We start from the raw sequence: 16,203 nt of genomic DNA, 5'->3' as shown, positions 1-16,203 counted from the left end.
GTTTGTAATCTCAGAGCGTTGTCAGATTGTCCGTTCGTAAATTCGGAGCTTTTCGCTCAAGGCCAAGGAGTAGGATTGATCCGAGCGTTCTGACCTAACAACAGCAGTCAAGCACCCAAGCTAACTGGCTAATGTTGGCTCGCTTGCTAGCTACTTCCAGACACAAATGAACAGCTCACTGACCATTTTACTCGCACTAGCAGAGCTGGTTAGGCTTTTTATGTTATCCAGAACGTTAGTGACTGCAATTGTGCTGCTAGTAACAATTGAATTACATACGTAACGTTAGCTAGCGAGCCAGTCAGTTAACGTTAGCTAACAATACGCTTTAACTTGAAATTAAAATTACTTTCTGACAAATTAGAAACGTGTAATATCTGAAAATGTAGCTAGCTAGACTATCTTACCCGTATACATGGATGGATGCTTCGTGCTCTGTCACAGATGCCATGATTGCCCTTAGTTTGAAGATGTAATCCGGAGACAGGTGTTTTGTCCAACAGCCTTCTGTGTTCTCTTTTCGACTCCCTCTGCATATTTGCAATCAAATGGCAGAATTTTCTCCATCTCCTTAGCTATCATACTCTAATTCCACTGATTTCAAAACTCTTGTTTTTGCTCTGATATGTTCCTCTTCTTCTTCTTCTTCTTCTTCTTCTATTGTATATTGGTGATCACACAATTTAATGTGCATCCCAACAACCTACTATGCGTGATGGAAACAGGACTCCCCAAAAAACCTGAACTACCAAAACTACCAACAAAAAAAACAATATAAATCAAACAACTTTTCTGTCAAAAATAAATAAATAAATAAAACAGATCTGATCCCTACACAGGCTCAAGGGGAACCTGGGATGCAGGGTCTTCCGGTGCTAGTAACCCTTGCAAGTCTTTCGATGTAAAATCCTTGAATCCTAAAAACTTTTCTGTTGCAGCCACAATAATGTCTAGGTTCTTCGACTTCTTTGAGACTTGTGCTGTACAGTTTATAACTGTGGCAATGAACGCAACAAAATCCACCTTTTTAACACACAGGGTATGTTTTGTCTGGCAGAAAACACTTACTACACGCTGAGGTGTATCCACTACCATCTCTTCACTAGCATCACTTGTTTTCTCAATTATTTTAATCGCCTCCACATAGGAGATTCGATTGACCGCTCTAACCTTTGCCACCACAATTTCCTTCACCCTTACAGGGCACTCCAGGAACTCAGGAACATGATCACCACCACATTTGCAACACCATCATCCTTCTACACACCGTTCTTCAGTATACTCCGTTCGTCTGCACACACTTAAAACATGGCCAAATCCTTTACAATTCTTACACTGCAGTGGTTTGGGGACGAAAGCTCCTATGGTGTATCTTACATAACCAAGCTTCACATGCGTAGGTATTTGCTCTTTATCAAAAAACAACCGGACCGACAGACTTTCTTCTTTTTCTCCATTCACCAAGCGGGTCAGACGCCGGGAACCAACAACACCAGGGATTCTCTTCGGGTATTCAACCTGAACATCAGTCGTCACCTCTGAGATGACTCCTTTGATGGGTTTTCTATTACGTAAAGTTCAAAACACAAAACTTCTGTTGTCCGGAATCTTTTAAGGCCCACTGCAATCTTCCTCTGCTCTTCAGAAATCCAATGAATCAAAATAAGACCACTCCTGGTCACTCGGACAGACTCCACTTTTCCAAGCGCATATTTCACCATCTTCGACACCTCAAACGAGTTTCCCACATACGCATCCTTACCCAACAAACGCATCCCAACAAGAAGCGATTCATTATTATTTACACATGTATCCTGCACTCCAATTTTAGACAATTTCCTTTTGATCCAGTTTTCAATATTAATGTTGTCCATTCAGAACATTCGTCTTCACAAAATTGACTTGACGCGCTGCTTAATTCGAACTCAGCATCCACTTCCGCCATCTTCCTTTCTCTGACATGCACTGTCAACTGTGGGACCTTCTATAGACAGGTGTGTGCCTTTTCAAATCATGTCCAATCCATTGAATTTACCACAGGTGGACTCCAATTGTCACGGCCGTCGAAAGTAGTGGACCAAAGTGCAGCGTGGTAAGCGTACATTTTCTTTTTTATTTAAAATGTCGCCAACAAAACAACAAACGAAGAAACAACCGTGAAGCTTACAGGGCTATAATGCCCCTAACAAAGTCAACTTCCCACAATGACAAAAGAGGAAAAGGCTGCCTAAGTATGATTCCCAATCAGAGACAACGATAGACAGCTGTCCCAGATTGAGAACCATACCTGGCCAACACATAGAAATACAAACACATAGAAATCAGAACATAGAATGCCCACCCCAAATCACACCCTGACCAAACCAAAACAGAGACATAAAAAGGCTCTCTAAGGTCAGGGCGTGACACCAATCAATTTGTAGAAACATCTCAAGGATGATCAATGGAAACAGGATGCACCTGAGCTCAATTTTGAGTCTCATAGCAAAGGGTCTGAATACTTATGTAAATGTGGAAAAAGTAAAGCGGTCTGAATACTTTCCCGAATGGACTGTATTTAGCAAAGATGGGATTTTGTTATTTTGTTTCTGTAAGCCATTTAACAAGCAATAACGGACTAACATTGGAATTGGAATTGATTCCAAGGCAATACATAAACGACAATGAATACACAACCTGAAACGACCACATGTAACAGGTAGGAAATACCTTTTCTTGTAGGGTTTTTCTCCGTTTTTCTCAGACAAACAGAGCTGATTCCCTGTTGCCCAACACATTTAACCTCACCACAGTATTTAGTAGTAGTGGCACCTTTCCTAATAGTACAGGGTGAACAGTTAAAAATAACTAACTGTATACAGCCCCTCAGATGATGTGGTTAATATCATGGAGCATCCACCTGCAATACATCCAAAAACCTAAGACAGGTTAGACCCCCTACCCCAAGCAGTAGTAATGAAAAGACAGCTCTGCTTTAAAATAATGAACATATATTGTCAGTTTTAGGCAACAACACAACAGGCACAATTTCACAGTTCACAGAATAGCCTACTGTAACCTACCTCACGTGCACGTGTAGCCTAACTTGAAGACAACCAATGAAAACATAGCAATACAACCTCGCAGTCTTACAGCATTTATCTCAGATATCACAATAACAAACAAACAAAAATAAAAAATGACACCCATTACTGTGTTGATGCAGTCTGTATGAGGGGACTAAATAATAAAAGTAGTCTGCAACATTGTCGCAGTAAAATTATTTTCCTTTGAAAGGCTAATTAGGGCTGAATGTTCATTATTAACAATGTCCCTTATCCTTGCACTACTATGTAATGTCAAACAACTAAAAAGTACACAACTTTAGATGTCCTCTTCTTTCAGGACATAAGCAGAAAGTCCAATTACTTCCACGGGAATCTTTTATAACTGGATCACTTCCGGAAGCAACGTCAGCACAAGAACTGCTCGTCGGGAGCATCATGAAATGGGTTTCCATGGCCGAGCAGCCGCACACAAGCCTAAGATCACCATGGGCAATGCCAAGCGTTGGCTGGAGTGGTGTAAAGCTTGCTGACCATTGGACTCTGGAGCAGTGGAAATGCTTTCTCTGGAGTGATGAATCAAGCTTCAGCATCTGGCAGTCTGATGGACAAATCTGGGTTTTGGCGGATGCAAGGAGAACTCTACCTGCCTCAATGCATAGTGCCAACTGTAAAGTTTGGTGGAAGAGGAATAATGGTTTGGGGATGTTTGTCATGGTTCGGGCTAGGCCCCTTAGTTCCAGTGAAGGGACATTTTAAGCTACAGCATACAATGACATTCTAGATGATTCTGTGCTTCCAACTTTGTTGCAACAGTTTGAGGAAGGCCCTTTCCTGTTTCAGCATGATAATGCCCCTGTGTAGAAAGCAAGGTCCAAACAGAAATGGTTGGTTAAGATCGGTGTGGAAGAACTTGACTGGGTTGCACAGAGCCCAGACCTCAACCCCATCGAACACCTTTGGGATGAATTGGAACGCCGACTGCGAGACAGGCCTAATCGCTCAACATCAGTGCCTAATGCTCTAGTGAATGATTTGAAGCAAGCCCCATCAGCAATGTTCCAACATCTAGTGGAAAGCCTTCCCAGAAGAGTGGAGGCTGTTATGGCAGCATAGAGGGGACCAACTCCATATTAATGCCCATGATTCTGGAATGAGAGGTTAAACGAGCAGGTGTCTACATTCTTTTGGTCATGTAGTGTATTTGATACTTGGTTTGGCAAAATGCCTGTATGAGCAACATCAATGTCATGTCCACGTGGTTCACTGTATTTAAGTGACATTGACACAGCAAACAGGGATCATTAGGAGATCAATCTGTTCTGGCTCCACAGTAAAAATATCCAATCATTCCCAAACTATATGAATCGTTCTGATCTGTTGCCGATCTGATATCCCCCATTTAGCCTGTCACGTGGCTGAGGCCAGAGGAGCCCTGGGAGGTAAGAGTGCTCAAGGTTTAACATTTACTTTCAAATTTTCATAAGAGGATAAACTGTCATATTCATTGTAAGGGTATATGTGGGAAATTATAGCTATATTATGAGATAAATAGAACATTTAGAATGTTTTAAACTATGTGAGGAGTTTTAAGAAAACAGATGCAAATAATTGTATGTGTGTGTGTGTGTGTGTGTGTGTGTGTGTGTGTGTGTGTGTGTGTGTGCGTGTGTGCGTGCGTGCGTGCGTGCGTGCGTGCGTGCGTGCGTGCGTGCGTGCGTGCGTGCGTGCGTGCGCGTGAGAGAGAGAGAGAGAGAGAAAGAGAGAGAGAGAGAGAGCGGTGGGGAGGAAGGAGAGGCAATCAGATTACGAGTAAGCTCTCTGAAGTGAACTGCTGATACTGGGAGACAGAGAGAGAAAAAGTCAAGAGAGCTACCTTTGTTGACCTGGTTCTTTGCAAGGCCATTGTATACTCTACTCTACTTACAACTCTTGATCCCTCCCTTGTTTTCAATAAATGTTGGTTTGTGGAAAACAAAAGGGCATGTGGATGAGGGATGTGTGAGTGAGTATGTGTGTTGTTTGTGTGTATGAGTGTGTGCAGACAGATCTTCTTCTTTCTTCACATCATCTCGCCCTTAGTTTTTAGTCAACAGAACTCAATGGGCCCCGCAAGTCACAGGTCGACAACGGGCCAAATATAGAGAGCCATAAAGCCTCTTAGGAGAGAACCTTCTTACGATTCCCTTTCCGTGACCAGCATCTACAAATAGACCACACAAATATCCTTAAGTCAAAATCCCTCCCAGGTATTTAATTCTGAATGAGTAATTACTGGGTGTGTCAGTGTGTCTTAGGTCTGCAGGTACGTGTGGTGTAGTCGCTCATTCACACCCTGGCTTTGGAGTGAGTCGCACACCCACACAGACACGCACACAGACACGCACACTCAGAAGCCCACTGCACCGAGCAAGGGATCCGAAGGAACCGCTGAAGAACCCAGTCGCGTCGGTGGGACAGATCAGACAAAGCCGCCAAGATGTGTGACATGGGGGGATTGGATAACCTGGTGGCCAACACGGCCTACCTGAAAGCGCAGGGTGGCGACGACAAGGAGATGAAAAAGCGTCGCCGAAGTCTGTCACTGCCTAAGGCCGAGCAGTGTGCCGCCATCAGGGAAACTGTGGATAAGAACTTTGAGTCGCTCTGCGAGAGGCAGCCGATCGGCAAGAAGTTCTTCCGGCAGTTCCTGACTGCTACCCCAGAGTACATCAATGCCGCTGAGTTCCTGGACGAGCTGAATGACTGGGATCTGGCGGAAGGCGCTGACAAGGACAAGCAGAGGATAAACATGATAAACAAGTTCTGCAAGGACGCCTCCAAGAACTTCCTGACCTACCTCACTGCGGAAGTAGCCGACAAGTGCAAGGCAGTGACGGACAATGACTTTGATGAAGTGATCAATGTTAAGGTGAAGGAAGCCACACGGGAGTTTCTGAAAGGCAAACCCTTCACGGATTACCAAACTAGCCCCTTCTTTGACAAATTTCTGCAGTGGAAGGAGTACGAGAAGCAGCCCATCACTGATAAAACCTTCTACGAGTTCAGAACTCTGGGCAAGGGAGGTTTCGGAGAGGTAAGCATGTACAAACCAATAGACTAGCAGCATGTCTTGGCGACATGTGCAAAATGTGTCAGTAATATTTATCGGCAATATTATCTATTTAATGAATATGTAAAACCTTTGTGACAACAGGAAAATGCACACAAGAACTATGCACAAAATAAACGATTAATCCAATGTAGTCTTTCCCATAGTTTCACTGATACAGTGTCTATTAGTACAAAATACACCTCAGTTAGCACCTCAGTTTGTCTTTGCAAAGAACTAATCTCTCTCTCTGAAAGTTGATCCACAGATCTGAATTTTTTATCAGTTTCATCACACCTTACTCTTCTATGCATACTTTCAAGGTTGTATCATTATCGAGTTGTTCCGAAAGATGAGAATTGTCAATAAAAACTAAATGTCTCCTTGTTAGAGCACAGGGGCAGTATCAAAGCTTAGTGTCATGAGGTGCCATTTATACAACCCTTAGGGAGCTTTGCTGAGGTATTCAGGAGTCCTCTTAACCCATGGCCTCCCTCTGTCCAGGTATGTGCCGTACAGGTGAAAAACACAGGCCAGATGTACGCCTCCAAGAAGCTGTGCAAGAAACGCCTGAAGAAGAAACATGGTGAGAAGATGGCCCTGCTGGAGAAGCAGATCCTGGAAAAGGTCAACAGCCTGTTCCTTGTCAACCTGGCCTACGCCTACGACACCAAGACCCATCTGTGCCTTGTCATGACTCTGATGAACGGCGGTGACCTCAGGTACCACATCTATTACGTCAGTGAGAAGACCAAGGGTATCGAGATGCCACGTATCATATACTACACAGCACAGATCTGCACAGGCATCCTTCATCTGCATGAAATGGATATCATATACCGTGACATGAAGCCAGAGAACGTGCTGCTGGACAGCTTTGGCCAGTGCCGACTCTCTGATCTGGGTTTGGCCGTGGAGCTGCCCGCCGGAAAGACCATCTCCCAGAAGGTAAGCCTGTTGAAGTTGGATTTTCTAAGAACTTGTAGTTGACTGTGACAATGGGAAACTATCAAAAGTCGGTAGCACGAGGCCTCCCGGGTGGCGCAGTGGTCTAAGGCACTGCATCGCAGTGCTAGCTGTGCCACCAGAGACTCTGGGTTCGAGCCCAGGCTCTGTCACAGCCGGCCGCGACCGGGAGGTCCATGGGGAGACGCACAATTGGCCTAGCGTCGTCCGGGTTAGGGAGGGTTTGGCCAGTAGGGATATCCTTGTCTCATCGCGCACTAGCGACTCCTGTGGCAGGCCGGGCGCAGTGCATGCTGACCAGGTCACTAGGTGTACAGTGTTTCCTCTGACACATTGGTGCGGCTGGCTTCCGGGTTGGATGCGCGCTGTGTTAAGAAGCAGGTTGGGTTGTGTTTCGGAGAATGAAGAGATGATGAGAATGTCATGACAATGAAGGCAATAAGACAGAGAGTTGAAGACGTGAAAGGTTCCTTTACGATTGCGATCTGATAGCAAGGTTGCAGAAAAATGACAACCAAGCTGTCTTCATCAGGGTATCATTATTACTCATCATTATACCCTGATGAAGACAGCTTGGCTGTCGAAACGTTGGATATTACATTTTTGCATCTGAGCTCCTAGAGTTCCCTCTCCTTTATTTTCAAGTTTTCTACTCCGCTAGCCAGCACCTCGCCTAAATAGGTGTGCGTTTCTTTTTCTTCTAGACAATTTCAATGGTTAACATGTCTGTAGCTTCTAATGTATTTGCAAAGGACTTCTGATGAATTGTCAATGATGTCTTACTGACATGTCAGCCACAGCTTTAATTTAAAAGTCAGGCTAAAGTTTTCATATGTGATCAGAAGCGACACGCTATGTCTCACTAAAAGGATGAGCAGTAAATTAGGGAGAGGGAGTGGGTGAGTTTATGATAAGACCATGGTATTGTCAAATCAAATCAAAGTGTATTTCTCGCATGCTTCATAAACAACAGGTGTAGACTAACAGTGAAATGCTTACAGACGAGCCATTCACAAACAATGCAGAGAGAAAATAGAAAAGGAATAGAAAAAATGATATTACGACGAATAAATACACAATGAGTAAAGATAACTTGCCTATATACACAGGTTAGCAGAGTCGATGTGCATTTATACAAGGTAATTGAGGTTGATATGTACATACAGTGAGTGTTCAAAACCTTAAGGGCACCTGCTCTTTCCATGATATAGACTGACCAGGAGAATCCAGGTGAAAGCTATGATCCCATATTGATGTAACTTGTTAAATCCACTTCAATCAGTGGAGACAAGTTAAAGAAGGATTTTTAAGACTTAAGACAATTGAGACATGGACTGTGTATGTGTGCCATTCAGAGGGTGAATGGGCAAGACAAAATATTTAAGTGTCTTTGTAACTGGGTATGGTAGTAGGTGCTAGGTGCACCGGTTTGTGTCAAGAACTGCAACACTTCTGGGGTTTTCACGCTCAACATTGGAGTCAACATGGGCCCGCATCCCTGTGGAATGCTTTCAACACCTTGTAGATTATGTGCCTCGACAAATTGGAGCTGTTCTGAGGACAAATGGGGTTGGGGGGGATGCAACTCAATATTAGGAAGATGTCCATAATGTTTTGTACACTCAGTGTATAGGTAGGGATAAAGTAACTAGGCAACAGGATAGATAATAGACAGTAGCAGCAGCGTATGTGCAAAGAGTTAGTTCAATAAAGGTCTATGCAGATAACCCGGGTAGCTACACGACATGACCAAAAGTATGTGGACACCTGCTCGTCAAACATCTCATTCCAAAATCATGGGCATTAATATGGAGTTGGTCCCCCCTTTGCTGCTATAACAGCCTTCACTCTTCTGGGAAGGCTTTCCACTAGATGTTGGAACGTTGCTGCGGGGACTTGCTTCCATTCAGCCACAAGCCACAAGAGCATTAGTGAGGTCAGGCACTGATGTTGGGTGATTAGGCCTGGCTCACAGTCAGCGTTCCAATTCATCCCAAAGGTGTTTGATGGGGTTGAGGTCAGGGCTCTGTGAAGGACAATCAAGTTCTTCCACACCGATCTTGAAAAAAACATTTCTGTATGGACCTCACTTTGTGCACGAGGGCATTGTCATGCTGAATCAGGAAAGGGCCTTCCCCAAAGCACAAAATCGTCTAGAATGTCATTGTATGCAGTAGAGTTAAGATTTCCCTTCACTGGAACTAAGGGGCCAAGCCCGAACCATGAAATGTTTCATCACTCCAGAAAATGCCTTTCCACTGCTCCAGAATCCAATGGCAGTGAGCATTACAGCACTCCAGCCGATGCTTGGCATTGCATATGGTAGTCCTTGGCCTGTGTGCAGCTAGTCGGCCATGGAAACCCATTTCATGAAGCTCCCGATGAACAGTTCTTCTGCTGACGTTGCAGTTTGGAACTCGGTAATGAGTGTTGCAACCGAGGACAGACGATTTTTACGCGCTAGGCGCTTCAGCACTCAACGTTCCCGTTCTGTGAGCTTGTGGGGCCTACCACTTCGCGGCCAAGCCATTGTTGCTCCAAGACGTTTCCACTTTACAGTAACAGCACTTACAGTAAACCCTGGCAGCTCTAGCAGGGCAGAAATTTGACAAACTGAAAGGTGCCATCCTATGACGGTGCCACGTTGAAAGTCACTGAGCTCTTCAGTAAGGCCAATCTACTGACAATGTTTGTATATGGAGACTGCATGGCTGTGTGGTCGATTTTATATACCTGTCAGCAACTGTGTGGATGAAATAGCCAAACTCACACATTTGAAGGTGTGTCCACATACTTTTGTATATATAGTGTATTTGGTTAACTATGTAGCAGTCTTATGGCTTGGGGGTAGAAGCTGTTCAGGGTCCTGTTAGTTCCAGACTTGGTGCACCAGTACCGCTTGCCATGCAGTAGCAGAGAGAACAGTCTATGACTTGGATGGCTGGAGCTTTTGACCATTTTAATACCTGCCTTGGATGAGCTATTAGATGATGGGGCTAAATATGTTTTCCCTGGAAATGGGGTCCTGCCAGGGTTAGGGTTAGTGACTTTTGACCCCATTTATATTCTATCTGGACCCTCTCTCTGTCTCTGAAGCATTTGCTGTAAATCTAGAGAGGGCTTACTGGATCGTTAAGGATCTGTCCAAGAGGAGACTCTGCCTTCATTATATAATCCATTTGATCCTTAGTGGTTATTATAGCCCAGCCAATTATAGGATGAACATTTTGGGGGCTGAGTGACTGCGTTGAAAGTCAAGTTGGGGGTTTGGTTGGTTTGGGCGGGGAATATGTCAAGGGGTGTCCTCTTGCAACAAACCCTGATCTCAACAGTGAAAAGGGGATTCTGGGATCGTTTGTGTACATGTCTGTACATTCTGTCCAGCCCCTCAACTCCTTAGGTACTGCCTAAACTTGTGTACAGCCCCTTTGTGCTATTTAAAGATAGGCTATACTTATGTAGCCTATTGAGAATGTAGAATGGTCTCTATGGAACATGTCTGTTTTCCCAACAAACCAGGATTCAAAAATCTGACCAATCAAAGACACAGTACAGGAGTTTGCAAGTCAAAGAACAAAAAAAACAGATAGTTTAGAAGCAGCTCTTCAAATCAAATCAAGTCAAATGTTATTGGTCACATACACGTGTTTAGCAGATGTTATTGGTGTGTAGCAAAGTGCTTATGTTTCTAGCTCCAACAGTGCAGTAATATCTAACAAGTAAAATATAACAATTTCACAAAAAATACACACAATACACACAAATATAAAGCAAAAGAATGGAATTAAGAATATATAAATATTTGGATGAGCAATGTCGGAGCAGCATAGACAAAGATAGAGTAGAATAGAATACAGTATATACGTATGAGATGAGTAATGCTAAATATGTACACATTATTAAAGTGACTAGTGTTCCATTATTTAAGTGGCCAGTGATTTCAAGTCTATGTATATACAGTATAGGGAAGCAGTTTCTAAGGTGCTACTGATGGCTATTTAACAGTCTGATGGCCCGAGAGTCTCTCAGTCCCAGCTTTGATGCACCTGTACTGACCTCACTTTCTGGATGATAGCAGGGTGAACAGGCACTGGCTCGGGTGGTTGTTGTCCTTGATCATCTTTTTGGCCTTCCTGTGACATAGGGTGCTGTAGGTGTCCTGGAGGGCAGGTAGTTTGCCCCCAGTGATGCGTTGGGCAGACCGCAGCACCCTCTGGAGAGCCCTGCGGTTGCGGGCGGTGCAGTTGCCATACCAGGCAATGATACAGCCCGACAGGTTTCTCTCGTTTTTGCGTCTGTAAAGGTTTGTGAAGGTTTTAGGCACCTTCTTCACCACGCTGTCTGTGTGGGTGGACCATTTCAGTTTGTCAGTGATGTGTACGCCAAGGAACTTGAAGCTTTCCACCTTCTCCACTGCGGTCCCATCAATGTGGATAGGGGGGTGCTCCCTCTGCTGTTTCCTGAAGTCCACGATCAGCTCTTTTGTTTTATTGACGTTGAGTGACAGATTATTTTCCTGACACCACACTCCCAGGGCCCTCACCACCTCCCTGTAGGCTGTCTCGACGTTGTTGGTAATCAGGCCTACTACTGTTGTGTCGCAAACTTGATGATTGAGTTGAGGCGTTCATTGCCATGCAGTCATCGGTGAACAGGGAGTACAGGAGAGGGCTGAGCACGCAATCTTCAGGGGCCCTTGCGTTGAGGATCAGCGAAGTGGAGTTGTTGTTTCCTACCTTCACCATCTGAGGGCGGCAAGTCAGGAAGTCCAGGACCCAGTTGCACAGGGCAGGATTGCATCGTCTGTGGATCTATTGGGGCGGTAAGCAAATTGAAGTGGGTTTAGGGTGGCAGTTAAGGTAGAGGTGATTTGATGCTTGACTAGTCTCTCAAAGCACTTCATGATGGCAGAAGTGAGTGCTACGGGGCAATAGTCATTTAGTTCAGTTACCTTTGCTTTCTTGGGTACAGGAACAACGGTGGACATCTTGAAGCATGCGGGGACAGCAGACTGGGATAGGGAGAGATTGAATATGTTGGTAAACACTCCAGCCAGCTGGTCTGCACATGCTCTGAGGACGCGACTAGGGATGTCAGCAGCCTTGCAAGGGTTAACACGCTTAAATGTCTTACTCACGTTGTCCACGGAGAAGGAGAGCCCACAGTCCTTGATAGCGGGCTGCATCGGTGGCACTGTGTTATCCTCAAAGCAAGCAAAGAAAGTGTTTAGCTTGTCCGGAAGCAAGACGTCGGTGTCCACGACATGGCTGGTTTTCCCTTTGTAGTCAGTGACTGCCACGTACGTCTCGTGTCTGAGCCATTGAATTGCGACTCCACTTTGTCTCTATACTGACATTTGCCTGTTTGATTGCCTTGCGGAGGGAATAACTACACTGTTTGTATTCGGCCATATTCCCAGTCACCATGGTGACTTGCCATGGTTAAATGTGGTGGTTTGCGCTTTCAGTTTTGCGCGAATGCTGCCATCTATCCAGTGAACAGTGGGTTAACTGCCTTGTTCAGGGGCAGAATGACAGATTTGTACCTTGTCAGCTCGGGGATTCGATCTTTCGGTTACTAGTCCAACGCTCTAACCATTAGGCTACCTGCCGAATCAGTTCAACTGCCCTGGACAAAGGATCCAATTCGGGAAAGTCGTATTCCTGGTCGTAATGTTGGTAATGCTGGTGAGTTACCGCCGCTCTGATATCCAAAAGTTATTCCCTGCTGTATGTAATAACACAAAAACATTCTGGGCTAATAATGTAAAAAATAACACATAAAAAAACTAAATACTGCAAAGTTGTCTAGGTGATTCAGAGTAGACAAGGCTAATTGTGTTAATTGTTATAATTGTGTTGGTACCTGGGTGTTTAACTGATACTTGATGAAAAGTGCATATGTGGAAGACATTTTCCTGTGCTAGTTCCTAAGATGATGTGTGTACGTGTATCAATCATGTGAACCAAACTACCATTAGCTTTCCTGTAAAATTATTCGTTAGAGAGTTTTACAGATTGCGGCATCTCTGCAGGTCAATAGTGGCAAAGAGTAAGTTGCAGGCTCTATAGAAGCCCAGTAAGCTCATTATCCAGTGATCTTCTCTGGTCCTTCTTGGCAGACCAGGGAGCTGTGGCTAACCCCCCAGAGGCTTGGCTGGCTTTGGCCTTCTAAGCCTCTTACTTAGCAGGCATTACACAAATCTGTTCCCTGATCAGACTGGTGAAATCAGGTAAACCATACATTAAAGAATGTATGTGTAGCGTTGTTATTTCTTGACTATGTATTAGTGAGCCCCAAAAAATAACTTTGCCTGTGGGGTTTCATGTAAAAGCATACATATCCACATTGTTGGGCAGTTTTAAAGTGATTTAGACTTACATTTTACTACAGTAAAAGTTGAAAAGGTCATTCAGAGTACCCAAGGTACTCAATGGAGTAAGCAAGGTGATCTCTCCCTTGTCCATTGCCCTTGGATCTACAAAAAAGTAAAGGAATTAGAGGACAAAGTTTCCCCCAGATGTTTGGCCAATGTCCTCACTGCGTCAAGGCTGGACCAATCAGGTGTTTGGAGGGCTTTGATTTGACCAATCACAGGGAGTATTCCATAGCTGATGAAATGAAAAATCCAATGCAATCCATGTTTTGGAGAGGTGCTTTCACCGTGCTTAGCATTTAAGCCCCGGGTCAATAGTCAACTTAAGAATGGGAGTGGCAAGTCCATTCCTCTTAAATAAGTGTACAAGGAGAAACCTTGAAATCATGCTAAAGATCTAATTTATAGGGCTGTGGTAGCAAGCACACTTTGAAGGTATCATCCTCTACAGCAGGGTTCCCCAACTGGTGTCCTGCAGGCCGAATTTGGCACGCGGGTGGTTTTATTTGGCCCCCCAAGTTTTCTAAGCAAAAATAAATAAATAATTTTTATTTTATTTTATGTTCATTGTTGGCCATAAAAGACTGTAAAAACATCAGGAAATTAGCCCCAAGTGATTTTAATTTTGGAAATCTGTTCCCAAGTATTCCCACGCATAATAGAGAGATACATGTGATCGTATACAAAGCAAGGTTTGAAATTATTATGTTTTAGTCAAGAAAAAGTTGATGATCCCTGCTCCACAGTACAAAACCACAGGTTTGTACACAGGATGTATTACTACTCACATTTGTAATGCTATGATTGTGCATGGTTATCCATATAGATGTGTGTGTGTGTGTCTGTCTGTCTGTGTGTATAGAAAATGTGCCAAACTAAAACTAAAACGTATATTTCAAACATACTGTACAATGATGAGTTGTCCTCTTATTGTCTCCTTCATCTTTCTACCCTACTCCCTGAATCTCTCTCCTACCTCCCCTACCCCGCCCCAGGCTGGAACCGGAGCGTACATGGCCCCTGAGATCCTACAGGATGTTCCCTATAGGACGTCCGTGGACTGGTGGGCCCTGGGCTGCAGCATCTACGAGATGGTGGCCGCCTACACCCCATTCAAGGGTCCCGAATCCGGGAAGCAGAAGGTGGAGAAGGAGGAGGTGCAGCGTCGCATCATCAATGATGAACCCCCATGGGAGCACAAGAACTTTGATGCGCCCACCAAGGCCATCATCCAGGAGTTCCTCAAGAAGAAGACTGATGAACGCCTGGGCTGCAAGTAAGAGCATCGGTCCGTCCAGGCTACGACTAATATTTGCAATAATAACAATTCTCTATTTTCTACTGGTGTTGTCATTTATGAAGAAACAGCCCTTTCAAGTCAGGTAGCTCACCATTGCTGGGATAATAGTGTTTCGGCTAGCTGGCTAGCTTGATGGCAAGGGTTGGCCATTCCTTTTCAATTCCATTCAATTCCCAGTTCCAAATGTTCCTTATTGAATTGGAATTTCAGTGTACTTCCTGAATTGACAGGAATTTAAATGGAATTGACCCCAACCCTATTGATGGCAAACATGCTTGCATGCTGATACAACATAGATTTTCAACTCAGTTATTAGTCAACTACCTACATTACAATTGATAAAGGCAGAATCAAGACTATCCAATGCACTCTGAAAACAACTAGTCAACTGTGTAGTAAGCCTAGTTAGCCTTCACCTGCCAGTATGATCCTAATGCGGAAGTGTCAAAATTCTGTCCTCTACAGGGGAGGAGGCGAGGATCCCCGAAAACACGAGTGGTTCAAGGCCATCAACTTCCCTCGTCTGGAGGCTGGTTTGATCGACCCCCCTTGGGTGCCCAAGCCCAACGTGGTGTACGCCAAAGACACTGGCGACATTGCTGAGTTCTCTGAGATCAAGGGCATTGTGTTCGATGCCAACGATGAGAAGTTCTTCAAGGAGATTGGCACGGGAGCCGTGGCCATTCCATGGCAACAGGAGATGATCGAAACGGGACTGTTTGACGAGCTCAATGACCCCAACAGGAAAGAGTGCGCTGGGGGGGGTGACGACGAGGGAAAGTCTGGCACATGCACACTGCTGTGAGCAACCAAAGTTGGCACATATACACATACCAGTATGTCACCAACACATCAACTGATTCGCTCATGTTCTGTAAAATTACAACAACAAAAAATTACACACAAAAATTATTTTACAAGGGAGGAGAGCAGCAGGAGAGAGAGAGGAGGTATCCTTCCCTGGAACGGGTTGGTTGCCATTGATTTTAGTAGCCAAATGTTCCCTGAGCTGCAGAGCAAATAGGACTGTAAAAGGTGGCTTTACCAAGATTGGTATTGTCTCTTCAGATTGCAGCTACTCCCAGATGTTTCACATGATGTAGTAGTGCCCTCCTGGCCAACAGGGGTCGCTAAGAGTAAAATACAACACATTAATATTGTGGATACAAAAACATTATATGATTAATGGATAAATACAGGCCTCTGGTTACATACAACCTGCACCAGAAAGATTAGCATATGCAGACAGCAGTGCTAGCCCTCAAACCTAGGCATTGGCCACAATGGAGCACGATATGCTGAATTAATTAGTTCAGGAATATGGTTGGGATCTCGTCCTTGATTGTGGTGCATTAATTTTATTTGATACGGCTACGTTTTTCTTCCGCTCCCCCCACCCCCCTACATTCCTTTTGCCTCTCTAAAG

General features: G+C 44.5%; 1 protein-coding gene across 1 annotated transcript; it reads left to right on the top strand.

Moving 5' to 3' along the window:
- Window positions 1–5,523: 5,523 nt before the first annotated feature.
- LOC120055470 (rhodopsin kinase grk7a-like) lies at window positions 5,524–15,582 on the top strand. The gene is made up of 4 exons (XM_039003329.1): window positions 5,524–6,120; window positions 6,640–7,083; window positions 14,473–14,753; window positions 15,243–15,582. The coding sequence occupies exons 1-4, from the start codon at window positions 5,524–5,526 to the stop codon at window positions 15,580–15,582; spliced, it is 1,662 nt and encodes a 553-aa protein (XP_038859257.1).
- The last annotated feature ends 621 nt before the right edge of the window (window positions 15,583–16,203 follow it).

This window comes from Salvelinus namaycush, chromosome 11, assembly GCF_016432855.1.
Source record: "Salvelinus namaycush isolate Seneca chromosome 11, SaNama_1.0, whole genome shotgun sequence".
NCBI classification, from domain to species: Eukaryota; Metazoa; Chordata; class Actinopteri; order Salmoniformes; family Salmonidae; genus Salvelinus; species Salvelinus namaycush.
This window is presented reverse-complemented; position numbering and strand designations above follow the sequence as displayed.